The sequence below is a fragment of the Bufo bufo genome, chromosome 11 (assembly GCF_905171765.1).
Source record: "Bufo bufo chromosome 11, aBufBuf1.1, whole genome shotgun sequence".
Classification (NCBI taxonomy): Eukaryota; Metazoa; Chordata; class Amphibia; order Anura; family Bufonidae; genus Bufo; species Bufo bufo.
The window spans coordinates 99,257,332-99,274,620 of record NC_053399.1 but is presented as its reverse complement, the minus strand read 5'-3'; the positions used below and the strand labels follow the sequence as shown (position 1 = coordinate 99,274,620).

The following is a 17,289-nucleotide window of genomic DNA, read 5'->3' as shown; positions in this document are numbered from 1 at the left end:
AAATGATGGCGGCTTTACTGCCCCTGGGATCCTCGCCCTGTGGATAAGTCTTGCCTCCCATTACTAAGTCCTGGGAGGAGGCGACTACGTTCATGGAGACGCCTGAGGTCGTATTGTTGCTCCACTTTCCAAAATGTCATCCACCCCCTTTTAGCTTAAAGGGGTTTTCCAGGTTCCTGACCTATCCTTTACCATCATTAGTTTATTAATATATAATTGGAGAGGGTCTGTCACTGCACCCCTTCAGATCAGCAGGCTCTGCTGCGGAAACAGGAAGTACAGCTCCGTTCAAAGTGTTGTGGCCGTGCCGGGGTACTGCAGCTCGGCTCCCATTCACTTCAGTGGAAGCTAGGCTGCAGTACCCCGGCATGACCACTACACTTTGAACGGAGCTGTACTTCCTGTTCCTGCACTGGAGACTGCAGGGAAGAGCTGATTGGTGGGGGGTGCAGAGTGTCGGACCCTCACCGATCATATATTAATGAAGGAATTCATGATATTAAGGGTAGGTCATCAATGCCAGAGCCGCCATTTGTGATCCCCCATTTTATTACCCAACTTTCTCTTAAAAGACAGCTGGGTGACTACCCCCATAGCAGCAGTCACCCATCTTTCTCACATACACACACAAGATCTTGTTTCTACAGACCAGGAGCCCAATGTCCTCTAGTAAACACTCCTGGCATGACCTGGCGGCAGTGACGACCACACAGACCTTGTCCTTTAAGAAACCAGAGACTTTATTTTCAGACTGGAGTTTTACAAGCACAGAGTTTAAATAATTAGAGATGACTTTATGGAGCGGACACGTCCCACAAGACGAAGTGCCCCCCACATCATCAGATGTCCGAGTAAGCCCATCATCGGTCCACTTCTCCAAAGACGATATCCTGAGTTCCTGCAACAGAAAAATCTGTGTCAGCATCAAAGAAATTAACCTCTTAATGTAACCGCCCCCCAATCCCCCCAACACTCACCGATGATGGCCACAACGTCTGCCAGCATGTGACCCTGTGACATCTTGTCTAAGCCGGCCTGGAAGAAAGGAGAGGTCAGAAATGGCCGCACCCTACAGACCCAAACTGTGGAGCAGGAATGCCAACCTGCAGCTCTCCAGCTGTTGCAAAACTAAAACTCCCAACATGCCCAGACTGCCTACAGCTATCAGTCTACAGCAGGGCATGGTGGGAATTGTAGTTTTACAACAGCTGGAGAGCCGCAGGTTGGCCATCCCTGCTCTGGAGGATCAGAATGGGGGAAGGATTTACCAGGTGAGCGAATCCGGGGGCCTTTATCTTGCAGCGGTACGGGCGGCTTGTTCCATCAGACACAAGGTAGACGCCAAACTCACCCTGAGAGGAGACAAAATCTTATCACTTACCCCAGGAGGTGGCCCTAGGATCCCCCCTCAGCAGCAGCCCTTTACTAACCCCAGGGGGTGGCCCTAGGATCCTGCCTCAGCAGCAGCCCGTCACTAACACCAGGGGGTTGCCCTAGGATCCCGCCTCAGCAGCAGCCCATCAATAACCCCAGGGGGTGGCCCTAGGATCCCCCCTCAGAAGCAGCCCGTCAAAAACACCAGGGGGTGGCCCTAGGATCCCCCCTCAGCAGCAGCCCGTCACTAACCCCAGGGGGTTGCCCTAGGATCCCCCCTCAGCAGCAGCCCTTTACTAACCCCAGGGGGTGGCCCTAGGATCCTGCCTCAGCAGCAGCCCTTTACTAACCCCAGGGGGTGGCCCTAGGATCCTGCCTCAGCAGCAGCCCGTCACTAACACCAGGGGGTTGCCCTAGGATCCCGCCTCAGCAGCAGCCCATCAATAACCCCAGGGGGTGGCCCTAGGATCCCCCCTCAGCAGCAGCCCGTCAAAAACACCAGGGGGAAGCCCTAGGATCCCCCCTCAGCAGCAGCCCGTCACTAACACCAGGGGGTGGCTCTAGGATCCCCCCTCAGCAGCAGCCCATCACTAACCCCAGGGGGTGGCCCTAGGATCCTCCCTCAGCAGCAGCCCGTCACTAACCCCAGGGGGTGGCCCTAGGATCCCCCCTCAGCAGCAGCCCGTCACTAACACCAGGAGGTGGCCCTAGGATCCCCCCTCAGCAGCAGCCCGTCACTAACCCCAGGGGGTGGCCCTAGGATCCCCCCTCAGCAGCAGCCCGTCAATAACACCAGGGGGTGGCCCTAGGATCCCCCCTCAGCAGCAGCCCGTCAATAACACCAGGGGGTGGCCCTAGGATCCCGCCTCAGCAGCAGCCCATCAATAACCCCAGGGGGTGGCCCTAGGATCCCGCCTCAGCAGCAGCCCATCAATAACCCCAGGGGGTGGCCCTAGGATCCCCCCTCAGCAGCAGCCCGTCAATAACACCAGGGGGTGGCCCTAGGATCTCCCCCCCCCGTAGCAGCCCTCCACTAACCCTACGGAAGGACAGAGAGGGTTATGTGGCCCTGGGATCCCCCTCAGTAGCAGCCCTTCCATACCTTAGGGGCCTCGATGGCGGTGTACGTGGCTCCCGGGGGCACCTGGTAGCCCTCTGTGTACAGTTTGAAGTGATGGATCAGGGACTCCATGGAGCGCTAGAAGACAATTGTAGAGACATGAAACAAGGAAATAGCACCACTCCTGTCCGTGGGCTGGTACTGCGGCTGAGCTGCACTGACGAGAAGGGAGTCGTACGGGAACCTGGATCCTTCCCTTTATCTGCACAGAGTCCATCAGTGGAAGAGAGCGCGCCTCACATCATGACCTAGCAGCCATTAACCCCCATTGTACCTTCATCTCAGACCTCTTGGGGGGAGAGATCTTGGCGTCGTCCACCTTGATCTCGCCTTCTGGCATCTTATTTAGAGACTGGTGGATAATCCTCAGGGACTGGCGCATCTCCTCCACACGACACAGGTACCTGGCGAAGGAAGGGTGGGTCTGTGAGGTCAGCTACAGCCTGGGAGGAGTAAGGTCACATAGCTCCGCCCACTCACCTGTCATAACAGTCTCCATTAGAGCCGATGGGAACATCGAACTCCACCTGGTCGTACACCTCGTACGGCTGAGACTTCCGGATGTCCCACTGGATTCCTGAGCCCCGCAGCATCACCCCGCTGTGTGGACACAAGGATGGTGACGGTCACTGTAAGCCACGCCCAATCATGCCCCACCCACCAGATCCGCTCGTGCTGGCTTAAAGGAATTTTCCACAGATTGCAGTAATATAATGCTTGCGTTACCTGAATCCGTAGTTCAAGGCGTCCTCGGCGGAGACCACCCCGATCCCCACAGTCCTGTTCTTCCAGATCCGGTTATTTGTCAGCATCTGGGGGCCACAAGACAGGATTAGCGTCTGTAACCAGCGCTAGACAAGCCACGTTGTTCTACACCGCCCCCTAGTGGTGAGCAGGTAAATCTCACAGCCATTCGGGGACACCCTCCGTAGGGTTAAATCAAGAGGAAGCTATTGGAAGTTGTCGGGGCCCTGGACCTGTGAGAACCCGGAGGTGCTGGGGCAGTAAGCTGCTCTGCCACCCCGTAAGCATAGGCACTGCTTGCTGTCAGTGAACAGCTGATGACAGAGCTCGTAATGAATAGTGCACCTCTGTAGGCAGAATGGATGTAAACAAGGAGGCAATGACAGCAAGCAGAGATCTTGAAGACGGTGAGGATTTGAAAGGAAGTTACGCCACAACTAATTATATATGTCAGGCTGGTGATATAGCTGTGGGCGCCCTCTACAGGGGAGATGAAGAATTACATGCAGGCATGGGAGAAGGCGATCATTTCTACAGTCGGTCCATGTACCATTCCCCTCCCCAGAACTGTAAGTGTATAGAGGCAGCCCCCCATTATTAAGATTGGGGGCGTCTCCTGCCTCACCTCTTCCAGCTCATCCAGCCGTATAGAGAAGTTTTTCATGAACTCATAGATGTCGTCCATTAGGCCGAGCGGCATGTCCTAGGAGAGACGGGCGGAGGATTAGCAGGACGCCCCTCGTATATACAGTGACGGTATATACCCACAGGGGCAGTCCTATGTAAACTGTGTAGGGATACAACACCTGGTGCACTCCTCCTGGACGGATGTAGGCTGCGTGCATGCGGGCCCCCGATACCCTCTCATAGAACTCAAACATCTGCAAGAAAAGGCAATCACTGGGGTTACAAGGAGGTTCCAATTCAAGGACAGCAAGCAGAGATCTTGAAAGGAAGGTTTTTAAAGGGTCTATGCAAGGTTCAGAGACAGCGCCGCTCCTGAGCATGGATTGTGTCTGGTACTGCAGCCCACTGAAGTGAAGGGGGTTGAACTGCAGTACCAGACACACCCTGAGGACAAGTGGGGCGCTGTTTCTGAAAGAAAGCAGCCATGTCTTGTCTGATCCCTGCTCTGACAAAAACATATTGGCTGCAGCCCTGAGACGTGGGGTTCAAGTTCATCACCTTCTCTCGCTCTTCAAACAGCCAGAAGAAAGGCGTCATGGCGCCGATGTCCAGGGCGTGGCAGGCGACCGCCATGATGTGGTTCATCACACGGGTTATCTCTGCAAACAGCACTGGGAATACAATGGGAAAGGACAGTTAAAGGGGTCATCAGAGTTATGGAGAGAGAAAAAAAACTTATAAAACTCATCAGGACATACCGTACATATACTCGCCTGCTGCCGTCCTTCACTCACTGCGCCTGATACTAAAATGGACAGCGCAGGATTTGCGGAGCACGGAGGAGACGGGGCCTCTAGGTGCTGCGGCAACGCCCCACTAGCACCTAGAGGCTCATTAGCATATTATAAGTCATTATTTAGCGCGAACGGCGGCAGGCAGGCAGATATAAGTCATCGCTAATGTCAGCCAGCTACATAACCCCCATACTGACACCGCTGCATGGTTCTGTGGGGGCGTGTACCAATGCATGAGCCCGCCCTCATGAATATTTGTGGGTGTGAATAATCTGCCCTTCCCCGCCCCCTACTCAGCACTTTGCATAAAAAAAGTCACATGATCATCCCCGAGCTCACACCGGTCTAACGTTACATTACCCTACCTCCTAACTTCCGGTCGCACCGGAAATGACGTGGGGAGGCGTGCCGATCTGCGCATGTGCAAAACGACAGCGACACACCAGGACACTGCACATGCGACGGAGAGCCTCAGTAGGGAAATAAGTGCGCAAGCGCGGCTAACTCCAGAACATCCATCCGATCTCCCTACCCCCACACTGCGCAGGCAGACAACCCCTATATATATTTATTTATATTTATTTAACAGAAAGAATGGCCATCAGGTCTCCCTACCCCCACACTGCGCAGGCGCGGAGATCGGATGGATGTTCTGGAGTTAGCCGCGCTTGCACACTGCGCCGTAATATTTCCCTACTGAGGCTCTCCGGCGCATGCGCAGTGTCCCGGTGCGCAGCTGAAATCCGATGAGATTTTCCCTAAACTGTCGTTTTGCGCATATCGGCATAACTCCGGCACGCCTCCCCACGTCATTTGCGGCGCGACCGGAAGTTAGGAGGTAGGGAAATCTCAGGAAGTAGGGTAATGTAACGTTACACCGGCAGAAGATCTTCCTGTCACATTGCAGATACTCACATATATACATATATATATACATATATATATATATATATATGAGTTATATATATACACACACGAGATATAGATCACTATATATATATTCCCACATACATATATACTGTATATAGATGATATGTATATCTAAGCTATACGGCAGCTCTAGGTATCTAAGCTATACGGCAGCTCTAGGTATCTAAGCTATACGGCAGCTCTAGGTATCTAAGCTATACGGCAGCTCTAGGTATCTAAGCTATACGGCAGCTCTAGGTATCTAAGCTATATGGCAGCTCTATGTATCTAAGCTATACGGCAGCTCTAGGTATCTAAGCTATACGACAGCTCTAGGTATCTAAGCTATACGACAGCTCTAGGTATCTAAGCTATACGACAGCTCTAGGTATCTAAGCTTTCCCATTTCGTCCTACGGCAGCACAGCATGGGTTAAGCTCGTCTTCATCCCCTTGGCTAGGACCGCCCACCTAGATTAAAATAATTAATTAATTAAATCATTAGTAGAGACTATAAAGCTGGCCTCCCACAATGCTCCACTGTGTTTTTTTATTGTCCTCATTCCTTGAGGATGAAGCCCACCTATATGACCGCATACCGTGGTGTGTCCAGGTTCTAATGGTCTGTAAGAATCGGCGTGTGCCATGTGTGGTTCCCTGGCTGCCGTTCTTAGCCGCTGTGGCGCTGAATAGGAGAGTGATTCACTCTCCTGGACGCTATTTCAAATCGCAGAAGGCGTGCGTCTGGGACCGGAAGTGGAATCCGAACTTCCGGTTCGCGCCGTGGAACGCAGGAAGTGCGTCTTCAAGCACACCAGGTGCCTCCCCTACAAGCGCCCCTACAGCTGATTAAGTTAAGTATATAAAGCGGCTCTGTGCAGAGCTCGGCGCCCCTTTGTGCCTGGCAGCCGAGCTCTAGCAGAAATAAGGTAAAAAGCCTGTCTTGGTCAGGCAAATCCTTTATTTATTTTATATATATATATATATATATATATATATATATATATATATATATATATATATATATATATATATATATATATATATATATGTTCTCATGATTCCCCTTTTCTCACTGCAGATGTCCTTCTCTTCTGAGAAAGGGGGAAAAAGATCCCGCAAAGGCAGGCGTAGACTATGCAAGTCCTGTGAACAGCCATTACCTGATGAGTGTACAGATGATCTGTGTACAAGCTGTAGTGTGGACTCTCTAAGGTCTCCACCCAGATCTAATAAGAGGCAGAAGACTAAGCATGGTCTATGTATTTCATGTGTTCAGCCCTTACCCCTGAACTGGTCATCTAATATATGTGAAGATTGCTCGCATCCAGAAGAAGTGTCGGATGCAGAAACCAAAAAATTAATGTCTATGTTTAAAGCCTTTTTGTCGCAAGCCAAAAAGAAAAAGCATTTAACACATAAGAAGCATTATGTCTCTCCATCATCTTCTGAGGAGTCTTCTAGATCTGAGGGTGAAGTGTCTTCAGACTCAGAGCTTGACTTGCCTACCCTGGAAGACAATTTTTTGTTTAACAAAAGTAATGCAAATCACTTGATTAAGGAAGTGAAAAACATCATGGAATCAAAAAAAAGAGGAGACAGCCGATAAGGAAGAAGATAACCTTTTTTATTTTCCCAAGAAGAAGGCGTCTGTTTTTCCTAGCCATCCAGTACTCAATACTATTATGCGTAAAGAATGGCAGCAGCCAATAGGAAAAATAAACTTAGGATCAAGATTCAAGTCTATATATAAAATAGACCCGGCTGAGTCTACAAGTTGGGAAGTTCCTGCTAGGGTTGATCCTGCTGTCGCCAGATTAGCCAAGAGATCCATGTTTCCTAGCGATGATTCTTCTCTTCTCAAGGACCCAATGGAGAGAAAGGCGGACGGTCTCCTAAAAAGATTGCATTCCTACCTGTCTCTTACAAATAAAGCTGCTATGGCTTCGGTTCCGGTAGCCCGTGCTCTGAGGGTCTGGCTAAGTCACCTGGGCAGAGACATAGAAGACGGTGTGTCCAGAGAAGAATTACTCCAACAGTTACCCACATTGAAACTAGCAGCAGAGTTCCTCTGTGATTTCTCTGTAGATTCCTTAAGGTTAATAGCTAAGAATATGGCGCTTTCCAACTCCGTCAGAAGATCTGTCTGGCTCAAATTATGGTCTGGAGACTCGGCATCAAAAAATAATCTATGCTCACTCCCTTTTGAGCCCGGGAAGTTATTTGGGTCCCATCTAGATAGACTGCTGGAATCCAGTAATGAAGAAAAAGCGTTGAATTTTCCCCAATTCAAGGGTAATGAAAAGAAGCGTTTTTTTCGTCCCTACAGAGAACAAAATTATAGAAGGTATAGATCAAGAGGACGCTTCAACAAAAGCAGACCTGACAGAAGATCCTGGATGCCTTCAGAAATGTCAAAGCACAAATCAGAGGATGGGAAACCCTCTAAGAAAGAATTCTGACGCCAGAAGCCAAAAAGTAGGAGGTCGGCTGACACATCACTACTCACAGTGGCAAGAGATTACTTCAGACACCTGGGTTCTAAACATCATAAAAGAAGGATACATGTTGGAGCTAGATCGTCATCCAAGGGACAGATTTCTACTGAACAAGAAAGAAGATCCCAGAATTTTCTCTCTTCTAGACGAATTCCTAAAGAAAGGAGCGTTAGAACCAGTACCCAGGCACCAAAGAAGTTCCGGAGTATACTCCAAAATATTTCAGGTTCCCAAACCAGGGGGGAAGTATCGTCTTATAATAGACCTTCGATACCTGAATCAATTCATAAAAAAGATCCATTTCAAAATGGAGACATTAAGATCTATCACAGCGGTGCTCACAGAAAATCAGTTCATGGTCTCTCTAGATCTAAGAGACGCCTACCTGCACATCCCCATAAGGGAAGAATCCAGAAGGTTCCTAAGAATAGCGGTCATAAGAAAGAAGAAGGTGTCACACTTCCAGTTCAAAGCACTACCGTTTGGCCTTTGTTCCTCTCCCAGAATCTTCACCAAGGTGGCAGTCCTGGTTGCAGTACATCTTCGTCTCCAGAGAATACAAGTTTTTCCATATCTCGACGACTGGTTACTGGTAGCTCAGTCAGAAGATCTTCTACACTTTCATCTCAAACAAACTATCATGACACTTCAAAAACTGGGGTTTTTAATAAATTGGGAGAAATCCGACGTGATTCCTACTACCTCAAAGATTTTTTTGGGCCTGCAGATAGATACACTCTCAATGGCTCTGTTTCTTCCCCCACCAAAGATCAGAGCTCTGAAGAAAGAAATATTCTCATTTCTTTACATTCTCCCACAGTCCGCAGAGTGATGAAGACCCTGGGACATCTAACAGCAGTAACGGATGCGGTACCTTGGGCAAGAATCCATACCAGAGACCTACAGCAAAATATGCTTCAAGTCTAGCATCACACTTCTCACAATCTGGAAGCAAGAGTGAGACTAAGGCCTTCAACAGTTCAGAGCCTCAGGTGGTGGTTGCAATCCAGGAATCTATCCAAGGGGAAGACCTTCAAATATCTACCCCCAGTGGTAATCACTACGGATGCGTCTGGCCGAGGCTGGGGAGCCCATCTTCAAGACAGTTGGATCCAGGGGCTGTGGTCCTCCGAGGACAGGAAGAAGTCTTCAAACTTCAAAGAACTAAAGGTAGTGCAACTGGCACTTCTCCAGTTCAAGAAACTTATAGTAGGAAAACCAGTGTTGATTCGTTCGGACAATCTTGCAACTGTATTCTACCTCAACAAGCAGGGTGGAACGAGGAACAGTTCCCTCCTGAAGTTGTGCAAAGAGATCTTCTGTTGGGCGGAAGCCAATATCTTAGAGCTAAAAGCCTTGCATATAAGAGGTTGCTTGAATATTCAAGCGGATCGTCTGAGCCGGAGAAAAATAGACCCAGCAGATTGGGAGCTGAACCAGAGAACATTTCAGCAGATTGTGACCAGATGGGGATGTCCAGAGTGGGACTTGATGGCATCAGCATCGAACAAAAAGGTTCCCAAATTCTGCTCTCTGAACAAGCTGGACAAGCCCACAATACTGGATGCCTTTTCCTTCAGTTGGAGACGCCTGTTTGTCTACATTTTTCCTCCAATACCTCTCATTCCAAGAGTCCTGAGGAAGATAATGATGGACAAGCCTCAGACGATATTAATAGCCCCATTCTGGCCAAGGAGGTCGTGGTTCCCTTTACTACTCCAGCTATCCAAGGGGGAGTTCTGGAAGCTTCCCCTAGTTCCAGATCTTCTGTTACAAGACGGTTTCTATCACCAGAGCCTCAACCATTTACACCTGACAGCCTGGAGGTCGAGAGAGCTAAGTTAATGCAGATGGGCCTCTCTGATTCTGTAGTTAAGACCTTATTATGTTCCCGCAAAGATTCTACTAATAAAAAATACGCTAGAATATGTAAAAGGTTTACAGCCTGGTTGGCTGAAGCGAACCATGTGAAGATTGAGGTCGGGTCCATTCTTCAATTTCTTCAGGAAGGTTTCCAGAAGGGATTTAAGCCTAACACATTAAAAGCGCACATGACGGCTATCAATATTATGACTGAGAACAAGTTTCTCCATCACCCACTTATTTTCAGATTCTTCAAAGCAATAAGAAGATTGAAACCTACACATAGAGAGCCTACACCAGTCTGGAACCTCTCTCTGGTTCTGAGGAGGCTTACACTTGCTCCATTTGAACCCTTGCAGCAAACTGACTTAAAATGGCTGTCATACAAAGTATTGTTTCTGGTTGCGGTCACCTCCGCAAAAAGAGTAGGTGAACTTCAAGCGCTGTCTTCCAAATACCCCTATTTAAGAATCCTGCCTGATGGGGTCCTTCTTCGCACCATACCATCTTTTACTCCTAAGGTGCCTTCTACTGCTAACAATAATAGAGAAGCTTTTCTCCCCGTGTTTTTTCCTGACCCGGTTGATGAAGAACAAACTCTACTACATACTCTAGATCTGAAAAGGGCAATCGAGATCTATCTCCAGAGAACAGAAGAGTTCCGGTTAGCCGAAAATTTGTTCATATTGTTCACAGGTCCAAGAAGAGGGCAACAACCTTCCAGAGATACACTAGCTAGATGGCTAAAGGATACTATCAAAGAATCCTATTCCTTAGAAGAGATGGTTTCTCCTTTTCCAATTAAAGCCCATTCAACAAGGTCTGCCGCAACCTCCTGGGCTGAACAGGCGCATGTATCTATAGAAGAAATCTGCAATGCTGCCTCCTGGTCCTCATCTCAGACCTTCATGAAGCACTATCGGTTAGACATCAACGCTAGAAGCTCAGCCTTTGGCACTGGGGTATTAAGTGCAGTTCTTGATGAAAAATCCCCCCCTTCATGATCTATACAAATCCCATGCTGTGCTGCCGTAGGACGAAATGGGAAAGGGAAAATCTGTACCTGGGATTTTACTTTCCTTGAGTCCGAAGGCAGCACAAGTATACCCTCCCTGAAATAAATTTTGTTATTTTTGCATTGAATGAAAGTCTATTCTTTTTAAACACAGTGGAGCATTGTGGGAGGCCAGCTTTATAGTCTCTACTAATGATTTAATTAATTATTTTAATCTAGGTGGGCGGTCCTAGCCAAGGGGATGAAGACGAGCTTAACCCATGCTGTGCTGCCTTCGGACTCAAGGAAAGTAAAATCCCAGGTACAGATTTTCCCTATACGGCAGCTCTAGGTATCTAAGCTATACGGCAGCTCTAGGTATCTAAGCTATACGGCAGCTCTAGGTATCTAAGCTATACGGCAGCTCTAGGTATCTAAGCTATACGGCAGCTCTAGGTATCTAAGCTATACGGCAGCTCTATGTATCTAAGCTATACGGCAGCTCTAGGTATCTAAGCTATACGGCAGCTCTAGGTATCTAAGCTATACGGCAGCTCTAGGTATCTAAGCTATACGGCAGCTCTATGTATCTAAGCTATACGGCAGCTCTATGTATCTAAGCTATATGGCAGCTCTATGTATCTAAGCCATACGGCAGCTCTATGTATCTAAGCTACACGACAGCTCTAGGTATCTAAGCTATACGGCAGCTCTATGTATCTAAGCTATACGGCAGCTCTATGTATCTAAGCTATATGGCAGCTCTATGTATCTAAGCTATATGACAGCTCTATGTATCTAAGCTATACGGCAGCTCTAGGTATCTAAGCTATACGGCAGCTCTAGGTATCTAAGCTATACGGCAGCTCTAGGTATCTAAGCTATACGGCAGCTCTAGGTATCTAAGCTATACGGCAGCTCTATGTATCTAAGCTATACGGCAGCTCTATGTATCTAAGCCATACGGCAGCTCTATGTATCTAAGCTACACGACAGCTCTAGGTATCTAAGCTATACGGCAGCTCTATGTATCTAAGCTATACGGCAGCTCTATGTATCTAAGCTATATGACAGCTCTATGTATCTAAGCTGTCAGGGGTCACGTGACCCGCATCTGCCGTGCAGAATAAATTGTGAGTAAGTTACAAATGTATTTTTAATAATGTTATAAGCCACCACAACATATATAGATATAACGCCGACAACTCCTTTAAAGGGGTAGGTACAGGGCCACCTAGTGGAGACCTCTGCGTCCCCTGAGGGGAGCACTTACCTCTGATCCACTGCGCCCTCAGCGGGGGCCGGATGTTCAGGAGTTTTTCTACGGCCAGGGAGTAGCATTGCTCGTTGCACATCATGGAGACGTAGTCCAAGCGGTCAAAGTAAGGCAACGCCTGCAATGACAGGAGACCGTTCACATGACCAGGAGTATGACCCCCAGCATTGTCTACTCACCAGATCGTCCGCATTTACCTGCAGGTAGGTCTTGTACTCGATGAGCTTCTCTGTGCCCCGATGCAGGAGTCCCACATGGGGGTCACACTTCTTCACCGACTCCCCGCTCAGCTCCATGACCAGGCGGAGGACCCCGTGAGCGGCGGGGTGCTGGGGGCCAAAGTTGATGGTGAGGTTGGAGACATCTCTGTGTGCAGGGGGGTCTTTGTCTAAAAGGGATAAGATAGAATTCAGGAAGGGGTCCCATAGCGGAGAGCAGGCTGCGACAGCTGCTGGCAGGAGGAGGGTACTGCAGCACCGGGTATGAGAGTTACTGACCGTGCCAGGGGGCGGGCACCCACTTGGCGGTGACGGCGTTTGGATACATGACCGCCCCGCTGTACTGCTCCATGAACTCTGTGTCCGGCTGCCATTGCTTTTCTCTGGAAAAAAAATTAAAAAGTGAAATAATGAACCCTCGTTCTGAAGAATGAGATGAAATCCAGCCGCCATATTGGTGTCACCCGGCTATCCACGAGTCCAGAATGACCAGAGCAGATTCACCAGTCAGGGTGCTGGAAAAGCTGGGCGACTACTGGTGTGGACGCTGTAAGCGCAGCCATATTGGGGTCACCCAGCTGTCTAACACCTAAGAGGCAGACATTGTCACCCTTCTGGGCTCTGGGAAAGCTGGGTGACATGTCGTGACATATACATGGAGTCTAAGCAGATTTACCAGTCAGGACCTATGAAAGCTGGGTGACATGTTGTGACATATACATGGAGTATAAGCAGATTTACCAGTCAGGACTCTATGAAAGCTGGGTGACATGTCGTGACATATACATGGAGTCTAAGCAGATTTACCAGTCAGGACCTATGAAAGCTGGGTGACATGTTGTGACATATACATGGAGTATAAGCAGATTTACCAGTCAGGACCTATGAAAGCTGGGTGACATGTTGTGACATATACATGGAGTATAAGCAGATTTACCAGTCAGGACTCTATGAAAGCTGGGTGACCACCTTGGGTTTGGTGGCAGCCACCCAGCTTTCCCAGGACCCTGACACATCACGGCTAGGTGACCCGGGACCTCCCCGCTGTCCTCTGTGGTCACCCCTCAGCCACCTCTCCCTCCGGTCACCCCTCACCCCGCCGCCTGCATTACCTGACAGGCTGGGCCACCCTCAGCCAGCGGCCGGGCAGAGCCCCTGAAGGTGCCCGCAGCCTCCCCAGAGCTCTGAGCGCCGCCATCTTCGCAGACTGCGCAAGCGCACTACCTGCAGGAAACTTCCGGTCTGACGTTCAGGCTTCACCGCTGTAAGGCATAACGAGGAACGCCATGTTGGGTGAGGGAGGCGGCGCGATGACGTACTTCCGGCGCCGTGGAGACGCTGGAAGACATCTTGGATTAGGGTGAAGGTGCCAGGACTGGTTGTGTAATAACGTGAAGAATTTTTATATACCGTAATATTTCTTCTAATAATGGAGGATTTGTACCTAATAACTCGGGGGCTCATGTTTCGATGTCATTATGTCTCTCACTCACTTTACCAGCTCCAGACGATGAATTTATCAAAACTATTTTATTCCTAGAGGTTTTGTACCTGAAATATTGACTCAAAGGGGTATTCCAACTGTTAAAGTTATCACTATGCACAGGATAGGGGGGAACTATTAGATTGGCGGGATCCTACTGCTGAGAATGGGGACCCCTACTCCTCAGAGGCCCCGAAATGAACAGAGCAATCATCAGTCCGGGAAGTAGGGGTATGGGGTACCCATTCTTTTACCTCCGGGACCCTCACCCATCTGTCATCCCCCGTCCTCTGGATAGTGATCACTTAAACAACTGGAATAGTGCAGTTTGGACATGATGGACCATGAGATCTGGAGTAGTCACCTGCAGACCATCTTGCCTGTTGCTAAGCAACGACTTGAACAGTGCGAACTGCTGCTTCACAACGGTCATGGCTGACAAAATTGCTATGAAGTCGAATGACCTACTTATTACAAAGGGGAACTCCACTGAAACGCACTGCACCCGCCGATTCTGCCTGCAAAGGGGTCCGAGAGACCGGACAGGAAGGGTCTCATTAGATAATCAGTGGGGCTCATCCGTATTAGATTCCCGGGACCCCCGCCGATCAGCTGTTATTGATTTCTAGATCACATGAAGGGGCAGAAGGAGAAGCTCCGAGATCCTGCATTATGTCACATGTTCGTGGAGATTTCTGAACTGCAGGACAATGGCGCCATATTGGGATATGGACGTATCATGTGACTCGACCTGAGCTCCCGAAACGCGTCGTCTGACACAGCAATGAGGATACTGACAGAGAGCCGGCTCACGTCACACTGCTTACTTCAACTGAAAGACCTCCTCCTCAGACACCCGAGCACCCGGCACGTGACACCCGAGCACCCACTTCACCAGCCACGTGACACCCGAGCACCCGCTCCACCCGTCACGTGACACCTGAGCACCCACTTCACCAGCCACGTGACACCCGAGCACCCACTTCACCAGCCACGTGACACCCGAGCACCCGCTTCACGTGACACCCGAGCACACACTCCACCCGGCACATGACACCCGAGTACACACTCCACCCGTCACGTGACATCTGAGCAGCCACTTCACCAGCCACGTGACACCCGAGCACCCGCTCCACCCGTCACGTGACACCTGAGCACCCACTTCACCAGCCACGTGACACCTGAGCACCCACTTCACCCGTCACGTGACACCTGAGCACACACTCCACCCGGCACGGGACACCTGAGCACCCACTTCACCCGCCACGTGACACCCGAGCAGGGTTGATACAAGTTCTAGTTTCTCAAGGCCTCCCAGCATCCGTGACCGTACACCACAAACATAGCCTAGATATCCTTCAGTCTCCTGGGACGTCGTATCAAGGGTACATGGAGCACAGTATGAAGGCGCTGGAGCTGTACAGGGAGCACAGTATGAAGGCACTGGAGCTGTACAGGGAGCACAGTATGAAGGTGCTGGAGCTGTACAGGAAGCACAGTATGAAGGCGCTGGAGCTGTACCGGGAGCACAGTATGAAGGCACTGGATCTGTACAGGGAGCACAGTATGAAGGCACTGGAGCTGTACAGGAAGCACAGTATGAAGGCACTGGAGCTGTACAGGAAGCACAGTATGAAGGCGCTGGAGCTGTACCGGGAGCACAGTATGAAGGCACTGGATCTGTACAGGGAGCACAGTATGAAGGCACTGGAGCTGTACAGGGAGCACAGTATGAAGGTGCTGGAGCTGTACTGGGAGCACAGTATGAAGGCGCTGGATCTGTACAGGGAGCACAGTATGAAGGCACTGGAGCTGTACAGGAAGCACAGTATGAAGGCGCTGGAGCTGTACCGGGAGCACAGTATGAAGGCACTGGAGCTGTACCGGGAGCACAGTATGAAGGCGCTGGAGCTGTACTGGGAGCACAGTATGAAGGCGCTGGATCTGTACAGGGAGCACAGTATGAAGGTGCTGGAGCTGTACTGGGAGCACAGTATGAAGGCGCTGGATCTGTACAGGGTGCGCATGTCACGGCTGTATGTGAGCAACAAGAGCATGCACAGAAAATAGAGCTACTGACCGGACCCAAACTAGGGAGGATAAAGGGTGACCCCTGTCAGACCCTCAAAGCTCTCCCTATGCTGCTAAGCCCATGCCCGGATCCAAATGGTGGAACGAGGCATGCCCGCGTACCTAAGACTGATGACCACTGTAACCCCTACAATAGTGGAAGGGGCACGGCCACCGGTGCCCTGCTCAGTATATGGAGGGAACCGTGGTCGCTTCGGATCCAGTCAGAAAACACACAGATACACAACAATGTCTGCACACTTAGCTGAAGGAGCTGCAGCCGCAGTGAAGACGGATCCAAAGACAGGCTGGCAATATCCGGAGTACTTGCTGCAGCAGAACACAGGTCCAGTGAAAGGATAGCATACAAGGGAAGATACTCAAGCAAGAGCTACAACTCAAATGAGAAATATAATCCACACACTACAAAAGGAGGAGGGGTGATTTAAAGGCAGGGAAATCAAACGCAGGAGGAACAGCTGGGAGGGAGGAAACAGAAAGTAAAGAGCTCATCACAGGGGCGGAGAAACAGAGCAGTGAGAACTCCTCCAAGCTCTGGTAGTGACAGCACAGTATGAAGGCACTGGAGCTGTACAGGGAGCACAGTATGAAGGTGCTGGAGCTGTACTGGGAGCACAGTATGAAGGCGCTGGATCTGTACAGGGAGCACAGTATGAAGGCACTGGAGCTGTACAGGGAGCACAGTATGGATGCACTGGATCTGTACAGGGAGCACAGTATGAAGGTGCTGGAGCTGTACTGGGAGCACAGTATGAAGGCGCTGGATCTGTACAGGGAGCACAGTATGAAGGTGCTGGAGCTGTACAGGGAGCACAGTATGAAGGCGCTGGATCTGTACAGGGAGCACAGTATGAAGGCACTGGAGCTGTACAGGGAGCACAGTATGGATGCTCTGGATCTGTACAGGGAGCACAGTATGAAGGTTCTGGAGCTGTACTGGGAGCACAGTATGAAGGCGCTGGATCTGTACAGGGAGCACAGTATGAAGGCACTGGAGCTGTACAGGGAGCACAGTATGAAGGCACTGGAGCTGTACAGGGAGAGCGGCATAAATATGCTGGAGCTGTACCGGGAGCACAGTATGAAGGCGCTGGATCTGTACAGGGAGCACAGTATGAAGGCACTGGAGCTGTACAGGGAGCACAGTATGAAGGTGCTGGAGCTGTACTGGGAGCACAGTATGAAGGCGCTGGATCTATACAGGGAGCACAGTATGAAGGCACTGGAGCTGTACAGGAAGCACAGTATGAAGGCGCTGGAGCTGTACCGGGAGCACAGTATGAAGGCGCTGGATCTGTA

General features: G+C 50.1%; 1 protein-coding gene across 1 annotated transcript; it reads right to left on the bottom strand.

The window, feature by feature from the left end:
• Positions 1–719: 719 nt before the first annotated feature.
• On the bottom strand, positions 720–15,163 carry NDUFS2 (NADH:ubiquinone oxidoreductase core subunit S2). The gene is made up of 15 exons (XM_040412425.1): positions 15,160–15,163; positions 13,529–13,640; positions 12,696–12,799; positions 12,396–12,586; positions 12,196–12,316; positions 4,424–4,536; positions 4,045–4,119; positions 3,864–3,941; positions 3,221–3,306; positions 2,975–3,094; positions 2,769–2,898; positions 2,477–2,572; positions 1,269–1,352; positions 978–1,035; positions 720–898 (listed from the first exon to the last, which is right to left on the bottom strand). Exons 2-15 carry the CDS (start codon positions 13,612–13,614, stop codon positions 861–863), a joined length of 1,380 nt encoding a protein of 459 aa, XP_040268359.1. The 5' UTR covers positions 13,615–13,640; positions 15,160–15,163; the 3' UTR covers positions 720–860.
• Positions 15,164–17,289: the final 2,126 nt, after the last annotated feature.

What these genes read in the sequence shown, in the direction of transcription:
- NDUFS2 (XM_040412425.1), bottom strand. Translation starts at nt 13,614, where the DNA reads ATGGCGGCGCTCAGAGCTCTGGGGAGGCTGCGGGCACCTTCAGGGGCT. An exon ending in AGGGTGGCCCAGCCTGTCAG is followed by an intron (nt 12,800 to 13,528) that starts GTAATGCAGGCG and finishes TTTTTTTTCCAG; the next exon opens with AGAAAAGCAATGGCAGCCGG. An exon ending in CCCCCGGATTCGCTCACCTG is followed by an intron (nt 1,036 to 1,268) that starts GTAAATCCTTCC and finishes CCTTTCTTCCAG; the next exon opens with GCCGGCTTAGACAAGATGTC.